This window comes from Tyto alba, unplaced genomic scaffold (genome assembly GCF_018691265.1).
Source record: "Tyto alba isolate M040663 unplaced genomic scaffold, T.alba_DEE_v4.0 Super-Scaffold_40, whole genome shotgun sequence".
Classification (NCBI taxonomy): domain Eukaryota; kingdom Metazoa; phylum Chordata; class Aves; order Strigiformes; family Tytonidae; genus Tyto; species Tyto alba.
In genome coordinates this window covers 20,953,863-20,980,008 of record NW_024881316.1, presented here as the reverse complement: position 1 = coordinate 20,980,008, position 26,146 = coordinate 20,953,863, and the positions used below count along the sequence as shown (strand labels likewise).

The 26,146-nt window shown below is 36.1% G+C and overlaps 1 protein-coding gene across 1 annotated transcript in view; it reads right to left on the bottom strand.

Annotated features, from left to right (window-relative positions):
* Positions 1–26,146, bottom strand: part of EYS (eyes shut homolog) — a 1,055,438-nt gene that overhangs the window by 937,008 nt on the left and 92,284 nt on the right. The window contains exons 3-4 of the mRNA XM_033002767.2: positions 7,567–8,427; positions 5,196–5,309 (exon numbers count right to left, since the gene is read on the bottom strand). Coding sequence (XP_032858658.1) covers positions 5,196–5,309; positions 7,567–8,317 — 865 coding nt within the window. The 5' untranslated portion in view covers positions 8,318–8,427. The remainder of the gene's footprint in view (positions 1–5,195; positions 5,310–7,566; positions 8,428–26,146) is intronic.

Below are 26,146 nucleotides of genomic sequence, written 5' to 3'. Positions count from 1 at the left end.
CTTATTCTGTACATGCTGTCACAGATTTTAGGGTACATTTGAAACAAGTGTGAAATCTACATGAAGTGATGAGATTAAAAAAATCATCATAACTTCATTAAAATTCTAAATACAACATACATTTTCTTTATTCACTAAAAACTATGGCCATTTCAGCATCATTCATAAAAATGGCCAAAAATCTTGACCATACTTTTATCATTCTAGTGACATTGAACAGCAATCAGGGAATATTTCACAAGATGTTTTTACAACTAAGGATCATAATCCCCACCATCTACAGCTTTCTCTGAGGAAACTGTCATTCTTAACAAACTGTTTTATTAAACCATAGTCATTCAGTTTAAAAACAAACAAATAAACAAAACCACCAAACAAAGCAACAAAATAAATCACAAATGAGAATAAAATAGCCTGGAAAAACATAATCTCTAATTGCCTTTTTCTCTTCCGCATTCTCATGTCCCCGTTTTTATCATCCCTGCCTCCCCCAAGAAACACTAAAAAACAAATTCTGTAGCAAGAATATCTCTTCAGACTGACCTTTTTGCTGACCTGACAGTGCAACGTCTCAGGACTTGTCTGGTTTGTTTGAATCCCTGTGACTGCTGCCTCCCCTGCTCCAGATTCAGCTCTGAGAATGGCCCATCTGGGGAGGGGGTGACCCCATCCCCACCTCAGCCGCTGCCTGATAAACCATAACCTTTTGCAGGGAGTGGTTGGGAACCGCTGCTAGGCTGCAGCTGGCAGTCTGGGAGAAGGAAGCATATAATGATGTGAAAACATGTAAAAGTAGTCTGAGATGGACCCTTGACTGACAGGGAAGAAATTTCCAGCATGAATGTCACACTCCTCCTGACAAAGACCCGAGGATGTTGATGACTTGCTGTAATTCTTGCCCCCTCTTCTTGAGGGAGATTGTTGTATAGCTCTTGGGACCAAGAGGATCACTGGGAATATAAGCATGATACCAAACTAAAAAATAGATAGTAAGAAGACATTTTTGTATAATATTTTAGGGGTATTATTATTCTTAAGGCTTTGGGTATTAACCTGGGCTATGAATATTAGTATTAGGCAAATTGAATTATTAGGCTGTTAAAACACTAACTGTACAAACAATAAATTCTTCTCTCCAAATATATATAGTGAAGTTCTTTTACAATTATGACCTTTTTCAAAGTACTGCAGTTGTAATTCACTGATTAAGTGAACAAATCATTTTAAACTAAAGCACCTGGATCATGGAGCTCTAGCAAAGTGGCTCCAAGCAAAACCACCTCATTCTTTTAGTATCTTCTGTCCCACAAATGAGGAGGGAACTCATTATGACCTCTAAAGAATCTAATTGTACCATTGGGGAAGGCAAGAAATGTAGGTCTCCCTTACAGGAATATGTGAAAAAAACCCAATAATCTCACATGTTCTACAGAGGGTTGTTTTTTAATCACTTCTTTTACCTCTCATTTTCCCACCTAAGGAGTAAAAAGCCCCTCCAGATTAAACAAAACATATTAAAATGGAAAATTACTGCTCTTAATCCACCAAATACTTTCTAGGGTAAGCACACTGAGCATTACCAGTACAGAGGAAGTTAAGATATCACTATTTCCTGCAGGCTGTCAATGAGTCACATTAATTTTCTATGCATCTTCAGAACAAGACCTCAACATCCATCAGAATTTCTGAGACATCCTCCTTGTTAAGGGATGTATAAAAGGCACCTGCTCTGGGGCCTGAGAATCCTCTTTCTCAGCTGCTGGAGCCCAGCCCAGTGCACCCAGAGATGCCAGTGGATGCAGCTGTTGCTTTCCAGTTTGCAGGCTCAACCACTAGCAAAGATTAATATAAGCCAGAGATACACACATGCAGAAAGCACTAAGAAAGCCAGCTACGTAGACTGCCCACAGAGTGCTGCCTTTAACAACACCCACATATAACGCTACCAGAACTCACATAAAACCTATGTATGAACAGCCAAATCCCAGTCCTCCTCTCTAATCAAGATTGGAGCTCATTAGTGATAACATACAGCCCCTGACTCTCTAGTTCAAAAGGACAGACACATTCATGGACCCCTTGAATAGCAGCATGGGACCTCAGCTCATGTAATATTGATGCCCAGATCCTGGGACTCCTACTCACCATATAGTCCAGCTTGAAGTCTGTTAATTAATTACACATACATGCATGCTCACACATGCACGTGTGTACACACAGAGGTTAAGAGAAAATATAAACATTCTTGTCTTCCCAGTGGCTTGTGCCCAGGCACAAAGGCCCTATCACTCTTGGTCCCTTCTCCACCTGATGATGCTGGGACTCACCTGCTCCAGTTGGCACCAGGCATGGGAGCCACTATCACCCAAGGTCTGACATCAGTCACTGGCACTAAATTCACTCACTGCAGACACATGTTCTTATGATCTATGATCTCCCTTCAGCTGCTGATGCTGAGACCCTCATTCATATCAGCTGCTGGCACCACAGACATTAGGACCATTATCACCAGTGGTTTAACTCCAGTTGCAGACCCCAAATTCAGCCACTTTCATCTCCAGCTTCTGGCATCCAGACCTTACAGCATCACAGATGGGGAGTGAGATTACATGGGAAGAGAGTTAAGAAAGGATTTAATAAGAAGAATGAATATACTGCAGTGATTTGGTGCAGGGCTCAATCAGACAAGTGAACTGACCAGAAACTGCTTACACACTACCAGACTATTTTATACTTTCTCCCTCTCTACATCCACTCTGTACTTGTTTAGCTCAGATCCCCTTCCTCTAAACATTCCTTAATAAGTCTAAGGGTGCAAATTCTGGTATGAGTTAGAGTATACAATCATAAGAATAATGGCATGCCTAACATTAGGTGTTTGTTATTAAATTAAGTTAAAAGTGTTCCAGAAAAATGAGAGTTTTGAGAGCTCAGTGAATAAACTAAACAACTAATAAAAAATAAAAAAATATGTAACTGAGATGAACACATAGAATACTAATCCACTAGATCCATTCTATCATTGTGAACACAGCTTGGACAAAGCAACTTTTACTTATTTTGAGTGAATACTTGTAAATAATAATCAGAATTATAAATATAATTTTATTATAATTTTATTTACATTTCATCAATTTACAGTAACGAGGATATTTCATGCTTTTATTCAGATCACGTAAACTAGTTACTGCCAGAGACTTATCTCATTTTGGGAAAAAGATATGTCAAAGTTGCTGCCAACCTCACACACTTAGAATAACATTTCAGATACAAGATTCGTAATTCCATAACTCTTCTCATCTGAGAATACAGTACAGCCACGACGAAATAACAATAGAAGAATGTATGTCTGTTTTCATATAAAAATGTCTGTTTTCATATGGGTGGGGTTTTTTAGGTAACTATTCTTGAAATTACCTTAGTGCTAGCAAACACTTTTACACAGCATCACAGGAAGAAACGTAGACTTAAAACAACCACATTTGGTCAGAAAATATTTGCAAAATTATACTGTATTTTAGTCATCCAGTCCTGTTGCAAAGTAAGCTGATGTACTGTATACTTTCCTGTTACAACAGGACCATAGGCAATTTATATCAGAGGAAGAAAAGAGAGGTAAATTCCTGAAAGTCTGCCTTCTCCTCCCATGCTACTTATTATGCTTAGGAAGAAGAAAGTATTCTCAATTTTCTTTTAGCTAATTGGAGAAGAAAAAGGGAGCTAATTCACACTTATAGTCTCTTGTTCTCCTTCGCAATCTTTACCAGCTACCTGGAGAGTAGGTTGCAATGATCACTGCCATCCACTAGAGTTGAGTATATTGAACTGTTTTTGTGTCATTATTGGTTTGAGTTTACTGCATCTGGAAGGTTGTTCCTCCTGTCTCCTCCCCTCCTCTCCCTTATTAGGTCAATATTGCAAGGATACAAAAGATTTTTCTGGGGAAAATTTCAAAAGCAATGTGCAAACACAGTTTGGGTGAAAGGGGCAAGAGTAAGTGTTCTGGAAAGATATAGACCATTTATGAGGGAAAAGCTAGTTCTAGAAAACTTTACTAATGGACCTTACTCCTTTGAAAAAGAAGGGGTTTTTTTAGTTTTCCCAGAATGCTGCCAACCATGATGTCATCTACAGTGAAAGAAAGGGAGAGAAAGGAAAGTAATATAAAACAGATTTACTAGGAATTTAGAATTAAGCATGTCTACCCCATTTTTAAAATTATATTTCTACACAGACTTAACTAAAATATCAGCAAGAATGTTCAGTCTTTCACTATGAAAAAAAAGATTGGCTCTTGGATCCCTCTAACTCCATCATGTTTTTTTTTTTCTTCTTTGTTTGTTTTTCTTTTAACTTTACATCTAAATGTAATGATTTGTTTATATTCTATGATTGTCAGGGATAACTGATTCTTCCAAGAAAGAGACTTTTTTAAAAGTTTTACTGCCTTTGGATATTTAAGTGCTAGCTTTATACTTAGCTCATTCTTAAAGAATGTTTTTCTGAATATTGCTAATTCTCTTATACCAACACAGTAAATCTTTTCTGTGGAGTACAATTAATAATATTTTAAGTATGGCTGCTATCCTGATCCCCAGGAAAAAGTGTTTACAATAGGCTGGCTTTAGATACATTTTCTGATTCAAGCTTTTCCCACAAAAAAATCTTATTTGTCCAATATATCATAAAAAAAATGATCGGTTTCTGAGACTTGTTTGTTTGTTTTCAATTAGGACATGCCACTAAAACATGAGATTATTGACTCTAAATTATTTCCATTTTATTTTTCTAGCACATTTATTAAAAGGATGCTGAAATTATGAATACAAGATTCATAATCATTCTAAACCATCCAGCAAGAACTTCTGATCTTATTCTTGTGAACTCTGCATTTAAGAACCAGTGAGTTAATGATTATGAGTCTTCCTTTGTCATACTGCCAACAGGAGAAGGATACTCACAGATGAAAAGCCTCGATCATTTATATGGTTTTACTTTAGTACATGAGTATTTTATAATAGTCACATGGAAGTCTGATTTCTTTATTTTACAAAACCGATTTTTAAAGAATCTAAGGAAATTGCAGACTGTGCAACAATCATCTAAAATAAGTGTTTTAACAAAGCAAAAGTTCACACCATTATTATAATACAAGAAAACATTATTATAAGACAGGAAACAAAATTGATTCTTACCTGTAAAGCCCTTGTCACATTCACAAAGAAAAGTGTTTGGAGTAACATTGCTGCAGTTACCATTGAAACATGTATGTGGCTGGCACTGTCCATCTAATTGTGTACAATTTTTACCTATTAAAAAGGGATAATAGGTACATTGAACTTTAGTAAATATTTATATTTTTTCCTGAAATGTCAAATTTATATGCAAAGTAATATTTAATTATATTAAAATTGTATATATGTTTATTTAAAATGGTTATTAAATTAAATACATATATATAATTATATTTAATAATATAGTAGGTGGATAGATTGGTATTGGATAGATTGGTATGGTAGGTGGATAGATTAGTATTTGTGCTAGCCTTTGTTGTAGTTTTCACCAAAATTACTGAAGTTCTAAAGCAATGCAGAAGGTTATTCAGCTGCTGTAGTATGAGCTACTGTGCTCAACCTCATCTGCCATATAGTTACAAATTCACATATAGCTTAAAATGCAGAAATGTTATTAGTACTGTAGTATGTGTTTCTTTTTGACATACATCTAGCTTACAGTTTCTTCCAGAATTGCAAACAAAAGATGTTTTCATGCAGAGTGCAATTTGACTGAGTTTTTCTTAATATGAAGCTTTCTGGAATTTACAGATCCAATTATTCCATTATTACTGTTTATGCTACTTCAGCATATGGGTCTAAATACTGTATAATTATGCTTGCCACTTGAATTGTTGCTATGACATTATTCACACTTTCACAAATTTTAAAATTTCTAATAGACTTTATATTATGGATGGCACTTTTTTCCTCCACTACTCCTGTGTAACCACGTCCATAATATATGATAGTTTAATCTCCCAGTACTACTTCTTTACATAAAGCTTATTTACTGGACCAGTATTGCCAGTACAAAATTATGGAATTAGCCAACACTGTCCCATATAGACCAACAGAGTATTTTAAGCATTGATTTTTGATAACATTAAGCATGATGATTGTTTTTAACAGAATTGCATGTGAATCTCTCCATTAATTTGAATTAAAGTAGTACCAGACACTTTTTATTATTATTATTTTCAAAGCATTTTACACAGCCCCTGGAAATCATAAAACAAATAGAAAATATACTGCATACCATCAACATTTTCCACTATTTTACTAAATTTTGAATAATTATACAAATATTTTTCTCATAACATTGACTTAATCATACCTGCATAATTGTCTATTTTCTAATGCATTAGTAATCAAATTATTATGCAGTTTGGAAAACAATTAAACATAAATTACAGCAAACTTCATGCAACATAGCCTTTACTTCTGTTTTCTATTAACCTCATTCATTCCTGACTGTTTCATAGCAACTGAGCTGTTTCATAGCATAGCATTGCTATTGCAAGAGCACAGAAGTGCAGTCCATCAAAGGAACATTTCCACAATTCTGCTCCACAAGTACAAAAAGATCTACAACAATATTTTTTGTGATGTGAATGAATATTTCCGGTACCTTCTAAAGAATTCCCAAAGTCCATTATTCTGAATGCAGGAACAGAATACCCATAATTTCCTTCATCCCCTGTCATTCCTCCGTGAAATGGAGATAATGTTTAGGTAATAATGTATCTATTCATCTGCACTCTCTGGTAGTTGAGTCCCAAACCCAGATTCAATTTCTCCAATCAGTTTTGAGTAAGTACCTCAATATTTCCTAGATAAATTAGGTGAATTTTTTCATTTGTGAAATATTTAATTTGGTAATAATAGTATATTTATCAAAGTCCTTTTGAAGGAAACACTACAGCGCAAAATAGTGTGGAAGAACAACACAAGTATTTTGTTTTGATTACTCTTCAAATTAAATGTTTGATTTTTCAATTGAAAAAAAATTTTGATTTTAAATTTTTTTCTGATGTAATTTAAAAAGTCTTTAAACTGAAAAGGGAGGTTTAATGGCAAGTTGAATGAAATACTAATTTCAACAAAATAAGTTGTTGGTTTTCAGCAGTTTGGTTAACTACTTTTTAGGAAGCTTACTCCAAATCATTTCTGTTATTTGGTGTAAGAACTTGAACTGCTGAAAAAACAAAGTTACTTCTGTAAATTCACACGTACTTATCTGTCTCGTGCTTAAGTGGGAAAGAAGCATAATAAGTACTTATTTTGTATTTCACCACATTACATACATGAATGTAAGCAAGTACAAACTGTCTTCAAATGACTGCACAGTATCATGTGACTACATGTAAAAGAGACTCAGTACAGGTATGGTAGTGGCAATGGAGAATGAAATTATACAAAATCTTGCTAATGATGTTCTCACTGTTTTATTATCCACTAAGGAAAATGTATTATCTATGTAACATTTATTTCTAGAGAGGAAAAAAAATACCTGAAAATTTTGGAGGACATGTGCATTCGTAAGAATCTCCAGAAAGTTCTGATTTCTCAGTGCAGGAGGTATTGTTGTGGCAAGGTTTAGTGGAGCAGATATCAAACTTCTGGCAGAATTTTCCAGAGTACTGTGAGAAACAATAGCAATTATATGCTTTTTCCCAAACATGGCTTAGACATTTTCCATGCCCAGAGCATAATGGTGTGTTTGGAGACTGTTGGCAAAACTGCTGTTTCACGGTTATGTTCAGACGAAGGCCCATGTTGCACAGTAGCGGGCCTCTCTTATGAAGCTCTGCAAAGTAATGAGTTCCAACACTAAGCCAGTTAGGGTCAACTTGGTGCAGTCCTCTTATCTGGACAAAAATCAACTGCTCTTGAATGAAACCAGCTTTAGGGCAGTTAATAAATTGTTCCTTGGAGACATTTACCAAATTCATTCCATAGGACTGGAAGGATGGCTCAGAGGAGATGAAGAGACTATCACCTAATTGAAGCTGTAAGGGACATATCTGAGGGATACTGAGATTTTGTTCTTCTGAGATTTCCCTGTCAATACTTTTATTCATATTCCAGCATTCGGTGTAAAAGTCTGAACAGATGTTTTCCTTTGGTGTCCATTTTATTACATTAATTTTCGGTTCCACTCGCCATTCAGCAGTCATTTGTCTCTCACATATTACCTGCCCATTTACAATGCATAGTTGAAGAAAGCATGCTAACATGCAAACTGCTGATTTTGTAGTCATTGTTTCACCTGGCAAATGAGAGTTGTCTTTCACACCTGTTTCATTGTTGAGGATAGCTTCAGAATACTTTTTCCTTAAGGTTCATCTGTATTTTCCATGTCAGCCTAGGACTTCAAACAGAGAAAAATATTTCTGTTTTCTCACCAAATACAGTTGAATTTCAAAGCCTCATTACAAAAATAGAAAATATACAACTGACGTGAAACTGGAATAAGTCCAATATACTAATCAGAACCACACCACTGTAACTAAAGTCATATTTTTCCTATTTCTATTCCTGCTGATTTGATTTTCATTTAGTACATTTAATTGTACTTGCATATGGAAGAGAAAGAGATTTAAAGCATGCTTTCCATATTCCCTCCCTCTGTTGACAAAAAAATAATGATAACAATGTTAAGAGAGGACATCTGTGGCAAAACTAAGTAAACCAGAACATCTAAGGTCTAGTCATGAGCTTTAACCATTGATGTTTTTGTGATAATGATTTATTATTGATTTATGATAAAAGAAGATATTCTGAAGATATAAGCATGTGAATTCTGGCTTCAATGAAGAAAACATACAAGTACATCCTCAACTCTTATATGTTCACATACATTCAGCAAAACACTTAATTAAATCCTTACTTCTCAAAGTATATATCTAAAAACCAAAGGTCCTTGATCATATGCTTGAGGTTTTTGATGATCACAGTCAAAGCCAGCAGACTACAATGTCCATCAGGATTGTTTGTGGAAGCCTTGAGCTGGAGAATATCAGACACATTGAACTGTTGAAAATTATGGCATAATATCAATGGGTGGTATTCAGTCTCTGCTATTGTCACTTACATTGGGATGAAAACATCTAAAATTTAGCTAAGTGTTATTACTAAATTGCTGTGCATGCAAACATGTTGCAATGAACTTTCTGCATAAGAGTGACCACCACTGTTTAAGCTTTTGAAGATACCAGAAAGGTGTGGACTATGACTAACTAGTAGTAATAATAGCAGATTTGAGGCTTAGAATAGTAAACTTGAAGGGGTAGAAAATAGATTTTATTCCTACTCCCAGAATAGTTTTTGTTTTAATTTAATTACTGAATCCCAGTTCTGCCTTCCAACAGTGGAAGTACTCTAAATACCTATCTCCACAACCAGTCAAGCCCATTAATTTCTAATTCCTCTCTCTGTATTTCCACCCCTGGGAGATAATACCCCATATCAAAAAAGAAAGGATACGGATATATAAGAAAACTACTAGCCTTGTTACAGAATACAGTCTTTCTATTTTGAGACTATTCCATTAACTTCAGAATCTCATAATTTTCAACAATACTGTTAGATAATGTGTTATCAAATGTGTAGTTTGGAACATTTAGCATTTTTTCTTTTAAGGTAGCAGTGTTGAACTATTATATGCATTACAGCTGCTACTACATCTGTCACTATTATCAGGTGTAAAAGTCTGTGCTCTATATTACTGTATATTTATGAATCCTACATTCAGCAGCACATCTTTAAATACTTTTTTCATAATTAGATTTGCTGAGGTGTTACTAAAATAGATGTATATAAAAGGTTATTTTTCTAATTAGACATTTCAAAAAGAAAGCTAATGCATGTTTAATGCAGAGGAATTCTCACTCACTTTAATATATTTTGCCCTTCACTCATGTAATTATGCATAGTTCTGGTATCATATACAGACTTCATTTTTACTAGTAAAGAAAATGTGCTTCCTTGAAGTATTTGTATGGGCTAAAAATTATGAACTATTTTAAAATAAGTAATCAGCAATATTATAATAGTTGACACTATCTTCAGAAAAATCATTCTTAGTCTTCATGCAATTGAAAGATTATTACACGAGTACTGGAATTAATTATGTTAAGTAAACAAATACATCATGTAAAAGCAGTGAAAAAAAACAAGGAAAGATGAAAAAGAAATGTTAAGAGAGCAAAGATTGGGATTTAGCAATAAAATCAAAAGGAAATAAAAGTTATATAGTGAAGAGTATGAAAAGTAAAGAGCTATGCATGAAAAAGAGTTACAATATTAACATACAGGACTTAGAAAAGCATCCAAGAGATTAAATATGTCCAAAATGCTGATTCCATATCATGAGACAAAATTATGTCATGAGATGAAATTTGAAAGTGATTATGATAACTGTTATATTTCAGGTCTACTTTATGCAAGGAGAACATCTTCGTATCTATAACCCCAGATTCTTCCATGTAATTGATGAAGACTAAGAAAGTCCAAGACTGGGACTTGTATGGACACACAGTATGATACTTGAGGAAAATCTAACTCTTAAAGTTACATAAGGCTAGGTGAAAAGCAGCACTGTGCTCTATTTTGTACTAAAGGAGAACTAAAGCAGAAAGGTTTGTGCAGAATCCCAGGGAAGTAATTTAAAAGCAAAAAAGATTCTCAAGTTATTTGTATTCCAGTCCACTATCTTAAAGATTACTTTTTCTTTCTATTAATAAGAATTATTAAATATTAATAACAAAAATAATGTACAGTTTAAACAAGACTGGATAAATACTCACGGAAGATATTTGACTCTGACAACCTCTCAGAAAAAAAGAATCTGTCAAAGAAGACAATAAACCAGAAAATGTTTAGAGACATTGGGTCACCATGTTGGGGCCAGGAATGAACCTCCTCTTTCTACCTTCCCACACATCACATGTACACTTTGCAGACTGTCTGCCTGTGCTTCAGGTCAGCTCTGTTGGGATGAGGCCGTGACCATGGACCAAACTGCTGTGAAAAGAACTGAGAGGGATCTGAGGGGGCTTGCTGGAGGTCTCTCACCTCACTCAAGAGCTGCATTGAAGCTTAGGCTCTCACCCTTGGTCCTCACCTGGGCTATGCTGCCAGTGGGCTGGTACCTGACCTTACACCTTGCTTACCCAGGCCTTGTTCCTAACCCAAATATTTGACCTATTGTCTTGATCTCAGGACCTGTCTCCTCAATGTGAACCTGCCTGGGAATCATTGGACTGTTGACTGGTTCTGAGTGACATCCCCAGACTCACTCTGTGCTTCTTACATGGGTGTTGTAGGATGGTGACCCTTGTCACTGAGGTCACTGTCATTCCCCCTTCCCACTGCCCCTCTCTTGCAGCACAGCCCACTCTTCCTGCTCCCTGGGACTGTGGTATCATGATCTCTTTATTTCTGATGCATATCTGAAATCATCAAATTTAAGTATTAATATGTACACATAATATAGGAAATGCCACAAATTATAGTACCTGCACAATTTGACTTCCACTCCCTGTGTGCTTTACAGTATGCACTAATTGTCTCAGTGACATCCTTTGTATCCTTACAATTTTCATCACAAAATTAATAATTCTTAGGAAATTATGCATTACCTATGCCAGTCTTCATTCTTTGCAAATGATCCTTTTCTTATTTATTATACACCATTCAAAGCATAGTGTTTTTTAATTATTAATTTGTTAATATGTTTTTCTAGAATATTGAACATGCTAGACAGTGAATTTACCTGCACCTCAAAATACAGAATTCTTATTTCTACCTTATAGTTATACTATATCAATAGACAGAAGGAGCAGTGATGCAGCCAGAATTAAGTTATCAGGGCTTTCCCATGTCTAGTCTTTCACTTATGAATCCATACAATATAGTTGTAGGCATAACAGTATTGAGTCAGGTAATTTTATTGATTCTAATTTGTTGCTAGCTGTCATGGTTTAACTCCAGATGACAAGTAAGCCCTACACAGCTGCTCACTCACCCTCCTTAGTGGGATAGGGGAGAGAATCAGAAGGCTAAAAGTGAGAAAACTCATGGTTCTAGATAAAGACAATTTAACAGGTAAAGCAAAAGCCATGCACACAAACAAAGCAAAACAAGGAATTCATTCACCACTTCCCATGGGCAAGCAAGTGTTCAGCTGTCTCCAGGACAGCAGGGCTCCATCATGCACAACGGGTATTTGGGAAGACAAACACCCTAACTCAGAACGTCCCCCCTTCTTCCTTCTCCCAGAATTTTGTTTCTGAGCATGATGTCATATGGTATGACATATCCTTTTGGTCAGTTGGGATCAGCTGTCTTGGCTGTGTCCCCTCCCAACTTCTTGTGCACTCCCAGACCACTCACTGGTAGGGTGGTGTGAGAAGCAGAAAAGGCCTTGACTCTGTGTAAGCACTGCTCAGAAAAAACAAATCCATCTCTATATTATCAACACTGTTTACTACATAAATCTAAAACATAGTCCCATGCTAGATCCTAGGAAGAAGATTAAATCTATCCCAGCCACAATCAGCACACCAACCAATATAACGTTCTGTTCAGTGATTTTGATATTGAGAAAATCACACAAACAATTAAACAAATATGTACATAAACACCTATTACCGCCACACTCAAATGTCAGTTTAGAGTCTGTCAGAATTCCTCCAGGGTAGTTGTAAGAGGTTGGGGTGTTGTATGTAACACAATTTTTTCTGCTGCCCTGTGCTAAATGGATTCCTAATGCTCAGTTCCTTAATGTCCCAGACCTAATATGGGTTGCCAGTGGCATGACATGCCTCCCCCAACACGTCTCCAACCCCTAGCAGCTACCAGTGCCTCTTCTACATGTGGCTGAGCAGGGCCATGAGCTTCTCTGGCTTGGTGTTTTGGTGCAGGTGGATTTCCCTATTACTCTTTATGAGTCCCAGAGCCCTTAGGAACCATCCATGAGGAGAAGAAGGTGGCTTATGGCTTGATCCCACTACAGCCCTGATAGGAAAACTCAGTCCTGTGTGCCTGTTACGCCCTACATATCTCTCATCTACTTTACTCACAGTTTTGTGTGCTCAACATGCACACATACCAGTGTAAGGACTAGAATCTTGCCAAAAAGGCAGTCCAAAGAGTCACAGAGGCAAAGCATATGATAAAAAAAAAAAGTACATCTTTTTTTAAAATGCCATGGTTTTGCTTAAATAAAAAACTCCACAACATTCTTTTCGTCTGTGTTGTGGTCTGAGCCCAGAAGGCAACTAGGTACCATGCAACTGCTTGCTTATACCTTCCACTTCAGCATTGTGGAAGAAAAAATAAAGCAAAAGTCTTGGGAATAGAGATAAGGACAGGGAGGGATGACTCACATGTTATGATCATGGGCAAAAGACAGACCCTAGGGGAAGTTAGGGGAATTAAAATAACATCAATTTAATTCAAACACTAACAACACTTAACAGAGAGAGTAGGACAGTGAGAAGTGTAACCAAATCTTAAAAAAATCTTTCCCCCCCCCTCCCTTCTTTCTGGCACCAGTTTTGCTCCCTATATCTCTAGCTCCTCCCTCTCTCAGTCATATGGAACAGGATATGTGGTTGTGGCCAGTCCCTCACACATTGTTGCTGCCACTCCTTCCTCCTCAGGGGGAGGACTCCTCGCATTCTTCCCCTGATCCAGTGTGGGGTCCCTCTCACGAGACACAGTCCTCCATGAACTTTCTCTGACATGAGACCTTCTCATGGGCTGCAGCTCTTCATGAACTACTCCAGTGTAGGTCCTTCCCATGTGTTGCAGTCATCCCAGCACCAAACTGCAACAGTGGGATCTTCTTTCAGAGTCCTGGCCTTATTCAGGTATAGCCACCTGCACTGACATGGGGTCCTCCACAGGCTTCAAGTGGGCATCTGCTCCACCAAGGACCTCCATGTGCTTCAGGGGCACAGACTGTCTTCTCACCATAGGCTGCAGGGGAGCCTCTGCTCTGATGCAGCTCTCTTCCTTTCTCCTCCTTTCTTCCACTGACCTCAGCATTTGCCTAGGTGTCTCCCTCACAATTCCTCCTCACAACTCCAACTCTTCCTCCTAGGTTCCCCTTCTTAAATATGTTACCACAGAGGAATGGTGATTGTCACTAATTGGTTCAGCCTTGGACACAGGCAGGTCCAGCTTGGAGCTGGGGAAACTCTGAGCAACTTCTCACAGGGGTCACCCATGTAGCCCCGTCCACTGCTACAAACCCCCACCCCACACACACACTAACCCAGCACAGCCTGCCTTCTTTATTGTGGTTCTCTAAGATCATGATGAAACCCTTGACTATGACAGTGACCACGACTGTGACCTCCTGAGGTCAGAGAGATTGTGAGTACAGGAAACTAAAAGTAATGGGAGATTATAGCTACATGTACAATGGGCAAATAGCTCAACACAACATAATTAAAGATTAATTTTCTACATAGGATCATTGACTGTTTCATGGAGTGGTAGGGTAGAAAACAGAAAAAGCAAAGTAACATATGTCATGATTCTAGTTATTTTATATCGCCTGATTCACAACTGAAATGTCTGTCTAACAGTGGCCATCATATACTTAGATTAAAAATGCTTGCAGAAAGAACAAAAGTAAAAAAAAAAAGTCGACAGTTGAAAAGAGATACTACTCATGCAGTTAATTTGTTAAAAGGAGCCTGAAAAGAGGACAATGGTGCTAAATGTTCTTAGAAAAAACAGACTATCTAAGGATATTGTATTGTAGAGAGATAAAAAATGTGTACCACTAATCAGGGATTGAAGATAGATAAAAGGGAGTTGGTGTGGCTAAACTGGAGGATGTGGGAAAGAAAACAAGAAACAGACCTTAGAATCTGCCAGTCCTTATAAATAAAAGAAATTTTAAAAATCACAGACTCTTGTAGGTTGAATGTGAAAAGATAGATTCATATAAAAACACTAGTGGGAAGAAAATAATTCAAAGAGCAAGTAACAGTATCAAAACCAACAACAAATCTTTAGAAAGACAGAAGTAATAGAAAGCCTGACAGAGACCCTCAATGACCAACAGACTTCCTGGGTACAAAAGGAACATTTAGAGAGATACTTAGAAAACCTAAATTATATGTCTTTATATTCACTATGAAACAGTTTGATATGGTTCATACAAAGAAATTGTTAGGGTTAGAAGTTTGATACAAGATGTTTAAAACAAAATAAACAGAGTCAACTGCACCAGTGAACCCGACTCCATGAAATGCCCAGTTCTAAAGGAGGTCAGGAATTAAACAGATGAAGGCTTGTGAAGAGGGTTTTAAACTCAACTTGCTGTATGAAGGGAACCTCAATCCATTCCACTCCTAGCGGATTGATGACAGTGCCAACAATAGATGCTCAGAGCCTGGAGAGGGATAATGGGTCAGCAGGAGAGCACCTGAAGAGCAGCACAAAGGAGTTCAGAGTTCCAGCCCATAAGTCAGCTTCATTGGGGGGGGTAGGGGTGGAAGGGGGAAGATAAGGGAAATTTAAATGCCTCTATGTAAACGCACGTAGCTTGGGGAATAAACAAGAGGAGCTGTAGATGTGTGCATCCCTGCAGGGCTACAATCTTATTGTCATCATGGAGACATGGTGGGATGACTCCTACGACTCAAGTGTTGGAATAGAAGGATATGGGCTCTTTAGGAAGGACAGGCAGAGGAGATGAAGTGGGGAGGATGCCCTCTATGTCAATGACCAGATGAAATACTTGAAGCTTTTCCTGAGGATAGATGAGGAGCCAACTGAGAGCCTATGAATCAGGATTAAAGGGAAGCCAGGTACAGGAGACATAATAGTGGGGGTCTTCTAGAAGTCACCCAATCAGGAAGACCAAGCAGACGAAGACCTCTATAAACAGATAGGAGCATCCACACATTCACAAGCCATGGTCCTCATGGGGAACTTCAGCCACCCCAGTATCTGTTGGAAACAACACAGCAGGGCATAAGCAACCCAAGAGGTTCCTGGAATGCATTGATGAAAAATTCCTTCCCCAAGTGAAAGAGAAACCAATGAGGGGAGGTGCTCTGCTAGAATTTGTTCTCACCAACAAGGAGGGGCTGGTGGGGAATGTGAAGCTCAAGGACAGTCTTGGCTGCAGTGACCATGAATTGGTGGAGTTCAAGATTCACAGGACAGCAAGGAGGGTGCACAGCAAGCTCACTACCCTGGACTTCAAGAGAGCAGACTTTGGCCTGTTCAGGTATCTGCTTGGCAGAGTAACATGGGATAAAACCCTGAGGGAAGAGGGACCCAATAAAGTTGATTAATATTCAAGGATCACCTCCTCCAAGCTCAGGAGCGACTCATCCCAACAAAGAAGTCAGGTCAGAATACCAGGCTTGCATAGATGGATGAGCTCAAACACAAAAAGGAGGTATATAGAGAGTGGAAACAAGGACAGATAACTTTTGAAGAATACTGAGAAACTGTCCGAGCAGACAGGGATAAGGTTAAGACAGCTAAACCCTTGATAGAATTAAATCTGGTCAGGGTTGTCATGGGCAACAAGAAAAGCTTCTATGGGTATGTTGGTGATAAAAGGAAGGCTAGGGAAAATGTGGGCCCTGTCTGGAAGGAAACAGGAGACCTGTTTACCTGGGATATTGAGAAAGATGAGGTACTCAACAACTTTTTTGATTCAGTCTTCACCCGCAAGTGCTCCAGCCACACCACCCAAGCTGCAGAAGGCAAAGGCAGGGACTGGGAGAATAAAGAACAACTAGTGTAGGAAAAGATCAAGTTTGGGACCATCTAAGGAACCTGAAGGTGCATAAATCCATGGAGCCTGATGAGATGCATCCATGGGTCCTGAGGGAACTGGTGGATGAAGTGGCTAAGCCACTATCAATCATATTTAAAAAGTCATGGTAATTCAGTGACATTCCCACTGACTGGAAAAGGGGTAATTTAACCACTATTTTTAAAAAGGGAAGAAAGGAAGCTATGGGAAACAACAGGCCAGTCAGTCTCACATCTGTGCCTGGCAAGATTGTGGAGCTGATCCTCCTGGAAAATATGCTAGGGCATATGGAAAATAAGAAGGTGATTGGTGACAGCTAACATGGCTTCACTAAGGGCAAATCATGCCTGATGAATTTTGTGGCCTTCTACAACGGGGTTACAGTGTTGTTGGATAAGAGAATAGCAACTGACATCATCCACCTGGACTTGTGCAAAGCATTTAACACTGTCCCACATGACATCCTTGTCTTTAAATTGGAGAGTTATAGATTTGATGATGGACCACTTGGTGGATAAGGAATTGGCTGGCTGGTCACACTAAAAGAGTTGTGGTCAACAGCTCATTGTCCAAGTGGAGAGCAGTGAGAAGTGATATTCCTCAGGGGTCAGTGTTAGGACCAGTGCTGTTTAACACCCTTGTTGGAGACATGGATAGTGGTATTGAGTGCACCCTCAGCAAGATTTCCAATGACACCAAGCTGTTGTGTTTCAGTTGACATGATGGAGGGAAGAGATGCCATCTAGAGGATCCTTGACAGGCTTGAGTGGTGAGCCTGTGTGAACTTCATGAGGTTCAACAAATCCAAGTGCAAGGTCCTGCACATGTGTTGGGGTAATCCCCTGAGGGTTATTCATAAACATAATATCACAAAATCACTAGAAAAAATTGGGGATTGTGTCTTTGTCTGTTAAAGTACACTTGCTGAGGGATAATAAGAAAGTAATGTATTTTATACAATTTAAATTTAAGAACCATTTATAGAAGAGACAAAACACATTAGTCCCAGTAGACCACTCCCAGTTAAATGGTGTACTATGCTCTTTCTTAATGACCAGTGAAACCCAAGTTATTTTCTGTTCAGTGTTACCACTTCTTTTGGGAGAGTTGAAAAGTGGATTCCTGTGGATCTAGTTTATCTTCTCATTGGTGATAGAAGGATATAAGAATGAAAGAAAGCTTTTTGTCTGGGGGAGAAGATTCAAGATACTGTTGAAGCAGGCACAGTAGGACCTGGGTGCTTGCAACTCCTAACAACTAATCACAGACCTCCAAGGACAACACTTTCTAAGGACTAAAATAGAGTTTGAGGCAGACCAGAAAGTCTTTGCAATGACTAGAATTTGTAATTTCCTCAGTGTAATAGATGAGCTGTTAATAAACTCTTAATGTGTATGTTCTGTCTTTTTTGATTTTCTCTGTGAAAAAGCTTATAATCAGACATGCTGTTTGAATAAAACATGGTTTTATTTCTTAGCTTAAAAATTTTGGAGGAGCTTGCCTGTAGAAAGCAAATCTAATTCTCTAGTTGGTGGAGCATATGTCAGTATGCTTGTCCCTTTCAATATGCTCAATACAGCCTCTTTTCCCCCATTCTCTGAAGAACTTGTATTGTCCCAGGATCTACACACTGTTATACTACTAATGCAGTGGCACAGTGGGTCATATTTACATTTAGTAAAAACTGTGGTCACAATACAAACTGGAGAGGAAAATGACATATTCAGAACTTTATATCTCAGCCAAATATGGAGGCAATTTCACAAGCTGCTGAGAATGATATTTCCTCTAGTCCCACTGACTTCACTCTGCTGAATTTCACGTTTGCTGCAGTCACTGATGATGTTTATGGTGCCTGGGGGAAAAAAAAAAAAATGCTAGAAATATTAACAATGGAAATTTCTAAGGAACAAACTGTGTTCTTGTAATAAAATTCCTTTCTAATATTCCTTAATCTATATACTAATTTAGAGAAGTCATATTTAGTTAATTGCACTATAGCTGTATTAAAAGAGAGAAGGTAGCAGTGTTTTTAAAATGTGTTTTATCCTTTAATACTGCCATATTTGACAACACAATGTCCACAACAATGGACAAGAGACTTCAAGCCCTTTAATAGCACAATCACAGAACAAGGTCCTGAAAGTGACCATCAGTGATGATGATAAAGAGCTTTGACATTCATTGAAACAGGTATGGAGTGTTTACTTCAGTTACATTCCTTCAAACAGCTTCCCTGATTAGTGGTGTATGAAGAATGAAATGAAAACTGATGGAGTTAAAACAGGATACGCTTTTCCCTTGCCCATCATCATGCTACCTTTGCTTTTGGTATTTAAACTTTGCAAATATTTAGTCATGTCAATAAAGCACATGCAAACTTTTAAAACTGGAAATAGGATTTTCAAGAAGAATGCATGAAAAGTATGATGGGCAGCATACAATTTTAAGAGGATCCTAAAAATAAAGGAAAAGCTTAGCTTTATCTACTTGTTGTATACAGAAGTAATATGTAGATTGGGAATGAAAGCCACCAATATTTGTGTTCTGCCACTAACCACTGTGTTTACTGCTCTATTTGCCTTGAGCTTTCTGCTTCTCTGCATTTCTTGTGGTAATATATTTCCACTGCTGTCCAGACAGTATATCTTGTTTTGTTAATTTTGTTGTTCAATACAGAAACAATTTGTTTTAATAAACAATACTTGGAAGGCACACTAGATTTGCCTTCTGTGTTCCTTTTTACTCCTTTCATTTTGAATACTCAACTGTTCTAAAACATTGTTTGCTGTACTTAATGTTAATTCATTAATAGGATATTGATTCATGAATGAGATGTTACTGCTTTAAAATCTCAGGCACATGGACTTCAGAGAGGTTTTTTCTTCATTACTCTTTCTACATATAAGAAAAATAAAAATATTACAATTTCATCTATAAATCCTCATAAGAGAGATTAAAAGGTCAGCCAATAGTTCTTCATTCCTTTTCCTTCATTTGGAGAATTTGCTTACCCAAAATAATTGAATATTATATGCTAATCTTATTTTCAGAAAAGTTACTTGAATTTTCTTAGGGAAACAGTATCTTTTTTCTATAAAAGGTTGAACAATGAAACAGTTTGAGGTAAAAGTACTGCTAATGTAATTAAATACCTATGGTGGTATCAGCCTATTTTATAATATAACATATCGCAAAACATGTGAAGTATCTAACACTTAGATGATTGGAATATTTACACTAGTTTAATTGGATTTTAATTAAAACCTCTGTGAATGATAGATAAAACCATCCAGAAAAAAAAAAAAAAAAAAAAACAAACAAAAAAAAAAACCAACAAAACTTAACAGATTGTGTAGTAATGACCGCTGTATCATGAGCACAGTTAGACTCTGAATGTCAGCATTTCATAGAAATATTTAAATGTGTCCACTTATGCCTGCTTTTAAACTAAAACTGACTCTTGGTGTATTGTAGCTTTTTGGTTTATATATTTCAAAGAACTCATTTGCAAAATTAAACAAATGTACTGTTATAAATATTTTCAATATGTTTTTAATTCTTCAACTGTATTTAAAATCTGACTGAAAAATCTAGATGCTGTTGGATAATTGATTGTAACTTCTCTTTAAAAGACTAAAACTTACATTAATATGTTTCCAACACAAATTAGTAATTATTCAAATTGCTAGACTTAGAAAAGATAAATTTCAAGTAGCACAGAGTTTCTTACAAATAAAAAAATAATTACAGAGATTTCACAATTTTGTCTTTTAATCTTTTCTAGGATTTTTCAACATTTTTATTCCTTCTTATTATAAAGAAAATGACATATTTCTAAATTTAGAAAATAGTCACTAAAAAAACTCAAATTAAGATCAACTGTACATTAACTACCATGTAGGTGTATTCTTAAGAATCTCATTCTTCTATGTCTTTTACATCTTAAGTGTTCAACATCTGGAACGATATTAAGGACATAAGTCTCTGGTGCAGAGCAAATTGATCTTTACTGCACTTGACACCCACATCCACAAATCAATTTTAAATTGATTATTGCCTTCTTTCCATTTCTTTGAGGTTTTTTCAATTCCTATAAAAGGTATTTTATAAGTGTTTTTACAGTAACCTTTACATTAAGATCAGAAACATACTTCTGAAGCCAACTCCAAATCATCCCCTCTTAGCATACTTTAGTTGACATAATGCAACAATCTCAGAACAAGTGAACCTTCAGATGAAACAGACCTGAAATAAACACTTAAACAATGTACCTGCTGCATTCCAGACACAAATGGGTGGTTGATTCATATGTGTAGGGTTAATCTGCAGTAAAACCCTGAAAGAAGAATAGAACTGATACCAGGTAGCAGTATCAGGTAGCTTCACTGCTCTGCTTTAAAAATCTCTTATTGCTCCACACTGTTTGAAAATATAGATATATCTGTGAACTGAATGTGAACTAAAATAGAACTAATTTCCCAAACTATTCAAACAGTTAAACTCTGCTGCATTCAATAGAATTGTTCCCTAATTAGAGTGAATGAATTAAGTCCAATCTGCCTGAAAACTGGCATAAATCTTGAAAAGAAAATTCATTTTTGCCAACTCCAGCTAATTTAGGTCCAGTGAATTTACCTCAACACTGTGTTAGAGAAAGTATTACCCTGATTATTTCATTATTAAGGAACCAAATTAGTCAAGGATTGCTTGAATCTTGCAGTCTATTGTATCTGTAGTTCAGGACAGAAGGAAAGAACAAGATGTCCTACTTAACTGAAAAATGAATCAGCATAGGAGCAAGCCAGATGTTAAAGGAAGACTTAATTCTCTTCTGAATGCATATCAAAGTATTCAGAAAACATCATAGCACTATGGCTTCACTTTGGTATTCTGTTTCTATTTTGTTTTTTGTTGTTGTTGTTGTTTGTATTTTTTGTTTGTTTGTTTGTTCGTTGGTTGGTTTAATTTCTTTTTTTTTTTTTTTTTTTTTTTTTTTTTAGGGGGGTTTTGGGTTGTTATTTTATTTTTTAATGTTAGAATGCATTTTTTCTGTGATAAAACAGATCCTTATTGTACTAAATGGTTAAGAAAAGACTAGAGTTATTAGCAGTACGTAAGAACCAAACAGTATTATTTAGGACCTACATCAGTATTAAAATAAAATAATATGTTAGGAATTAAAAAATGTAAGGTATGGTAGCTATGTCTATAGTAACAATCAAGTATCAGTTTATTTTATTCATTCCGGAAATGGGAAAAATACATTCATCTATAGTGTTAAACTGTTAGGTTAGTTCTTGGAATGATTGTGACTATTACCAACTCGTACTTTAACAGTCAGTTCTCAAGCATGATTTGTAAAATGTCAGGCCAATGATCATGCCCAATAGGCAGTCAGAGTGCAGACACATGTTCTGGAGGCTAAGAAAAAGTGATAGTTTGGATCAGTCAGACAATCCCATTAAGCCTTAAGACTAGACAACAGGCTCTAGAAATATTCAATTACAGCAAAAATGTCTTCAGGCCTTTAATGTAGGATATGATTATACTATTTCAGGGAGCTGAGAAGCACAAGAGAAAAGACAATGTCTATGTCTACCTGAAAAAAATAATTGCCCAGAATATATGACCCGGAATATATGTTCAGAATGTATGACTGTTGTTTTACTAGTATTTTCAAAAATATTATATATAAAAGCAAAATAATTGGACCTGTGAATAATGACAATAAATTAAACTGTCACAATATTAAAGAGTCTGAATGATAATTATCAGTTCAGTAGTGTTGTGTTTTATTTAATCCTAGTCATTATGAATTCATATTCAGCAGCTACATTTTTCTTGTAAATATTCCATAGCTGCCAAACATGCACTAACACATGAAATATGAAATCACAGATAAATATTTGGAATCTCATTCTTAACACAAAGTGTAAATATAATCATAAAATAATTTAGGTTAGAAATGATCTTTAATCAAGTCCAACCATAAACCTGACACTGCCAAGTCCACCGCTAAACCATGTCCCTAAGAACCCTGTCTACACATCTTTTAAGTACCTCCAGTGACTCAACCACTTCCCTGGGAGGGAAGTGCATACACACAGGGAATGCATACTCACTATAAGTAACAATGTTTATAATGTATATTCCTAATAGGTCTTTTTTTGCAAATTCATAATAGAGGTGACAGAAGCTTCTGTTTAATGATAGAATTAATAAAGTAATTCTACTTATGTTAAGATTTAATAACTTTGATACCAAGTGTACAATGGTATATTTAGGCAACAAGAGAAATTGAATAACTGGCTTATCTTTGCTAGGATTTTGCAAATTACTACTTTACAAGGACAACAAGAATTAAACAACCTTCCCACTGCTCCTCCAAATACACTCTAACTTCTTGAAAGAATAAAAAAATTGCTAACTAATTCCATCTATGGCAGTTATGTACCATTTTCTGTGGTTTTAGTTGCTTCCATCATAATTCTTCTATGAATTCACAGAATAAAAAATATGGGGTATCTATAGTTCAGGGATAAGAATGAAAAATTAGAAAGCTCATAATTCTCACCATATTTATTTTTAAAAATGTGAACAAATAGACAGATGATTAAGTCCTCCTAGGTCTTTAGAAGTCACTAATAACACTGAATATCAGCCAAGCCTTTACAAGTCACTGTCAATAAACTGAGTTCTATCTGAGTTAAACTGTAGCAGGTGCACAGGTAAAATCTTTTTCACATCCAGCACAGAAAAATGAGCTAGTTTTCAAGGACAACCCTTCCATTAGTCAAAATGTGACAAATAGGATTTTAATCTAAATTTTGAAGGAGGTGTCATTTGGATTGCATAAGAGAATTTCAGTCTTGATGTCAAAATGATATAAAGATCTAACAAGTATAATGTTAGAAAGGAACTTGCATTTCTCCTAAAATCTCAGCTGAAATGGACACTCAGGGAGTAATCAAGACTCTACAAATAATCTTCAAAAGCAGATTTTAGCTGATGGTTGGAAAAAAAATCTGTGGATAGAAAAAAAAAAAGAAGTGTATCAACACTATTCTCCAGATTCTCATCACAAATAATGATCATGATGAGTTATCTTTTGCTGACATAAACATCTTAGTCTTTCTGGAGCAGTATTCAAACTCTCTATTTGTGAGGAAGGTATCATCTCACCTGTTTCAATTGCAAAAACACATTATAGGACAGAAACTTTTATGAGATTCTGGTGAGACTGTGTTTGAATTTCATTGCCTGAAAAGATCTGGTTTGGACCTCATACTGTTTTTATTCAAGTGGTGATTTTATTCAACTATACTTGTCTTACTAGTCAAAGCAGCAATGCTTCCTGGCTCAAAGGAAAAAGATTACTGATGCATCAAAATTGATTTACATTGGAATCTGAACTTTGTCTTTTTTTTTTTTTTTTTTCTTGAAACAACATTGTTCCAATGGTAGATTTTGGATATGTAAAATGCATATATTTTACTCAGACTCTCATCACAATCTCTGAAAATTAATTTATCACAAAGCTGTGAGAGATTCCTTGCTGTTCTCCTGATCATTCATGAAAGAGGCACATGTGCCATAGTAGCTTTCAGCTCTGAGGGAAAAATGCAGACTGGAATTGTCAGAGCAAAGCAGAAACCGGTTCAATGCTTCCTACTGAGAGCACTTAATTTTTCCCAGTAGGCTTTGGTAAAAGTCAGCAGAACTCAGGGAAAAAAAAAAAAAAAAACCAAACCAAAACAAAACAACAACAAAAAAAACCACACACACACACACAAAAAAACCAAACCAAACCAAACCAAAACAAAAAACCAAAAAACAACACCACAACAAAACCAAACAACAAAACAAACAACCAAAAAAATCAAACCAAACCAGAAGAAGACAAAAAACCTGAGAACCTTAGCAAAAAAACCCCAAAATCTTAGAACATCTGACAAAGATAGAAAAAATAGTGTGATCTCTCCAAAACATCTAAACTTAGAAATTGATTGATGGCTGCTGACCCTGAATCACCTACAGCTTTGAAATAGATATACCTTTTTCATTTTTTTTCAGGAGCCAGATGGGTTTGCTTTTCTAGGATTATTAGAACAAGATACTTATAAGATAGGTTGATCATAGAAGAAGAGAAGGATTTTTTTAAAATGGTCATTACTAATACCCATTGTGTAATTGAATGGTATACCCTTTTCTGTGGTTCAGCAATTTCAAAGGTCTTTGGATTAAAAAAAAACTACTTTGCTCTTGCTAGGAAAGTAAAAAACCTTGTCTGTATTTCTTGTAGTCTCTGAAGCCTCATCCATGTTCTTTCCAAGATACCCCTGGCTCTGTTCATGTTTGACATCCTTGCTTAGTTATGTTCTTACCATCTGCATTGCAAGAGCTTCTTTAAAAACTCCTATTGAGCTTCAATCAGACAAAGCATGATCTTTCACTCTTTCCATAGAGGTATCCATCTGCATCAGTTGGGACAGGGAACATATATATATAACTTTCTTCTCTGCTGCCCAGATATGCTTATTCTAACCTATTATGTAAAACACATCAAAATACAAGCAAACAAATAAAATTGATACTATCTATCACAGGTAGAGGGAAACAGACATATCTTAGAGAGAAACCTATAGAATTTGTTGGTCAAGCTGAGAACTACATAGGAAGTTCTAAACGCAAACCAGAGAATATATTGTCTACCACTTGGTAAGAGTGATTAAAAGTAAATGTTTAATCTGAACTGAAACGCAAGAACTTGATAATTTAAGAACTGAGAAAAGTGTTTCTCAGTTTCCAAATTTTATTTTTCCTATTTTGTTATTAAAAATGTTACACAACATTTGAAATTAAGACATTGGAAAATTTTATCTAGATTCTAGATTTTTTAGCATGTGTTACAAATAACATCAGTCACAGTGCTATTTGTAACATAAAAAGGTCTTCAACATTAAGAAGACTTAAATACAATGTTTAGCATATAGTAAATTTGGAATATTGTATTAACAATTATCTAAGTAATATCTGAAAAGTAAACAAATTTACTGTTGGTAAAATGGCTTCTGAAGCTTTTCAGAAAGTTGTATCAACGTTCTAGAAGCTACAAAATATAGCAATTTATTTTCTGAAGGAATATACATATATTTATAGAAATGCAGCCATTTAATTTTAGAAAATTCTATTTAGCTGTTCATGGCATTTTTTGTTATGTTCTGTTGTGTTGTTTTTTTTTTTTTTTTCCCCATAAATATTACATGAAAAATTAATTAATTTCAGATAT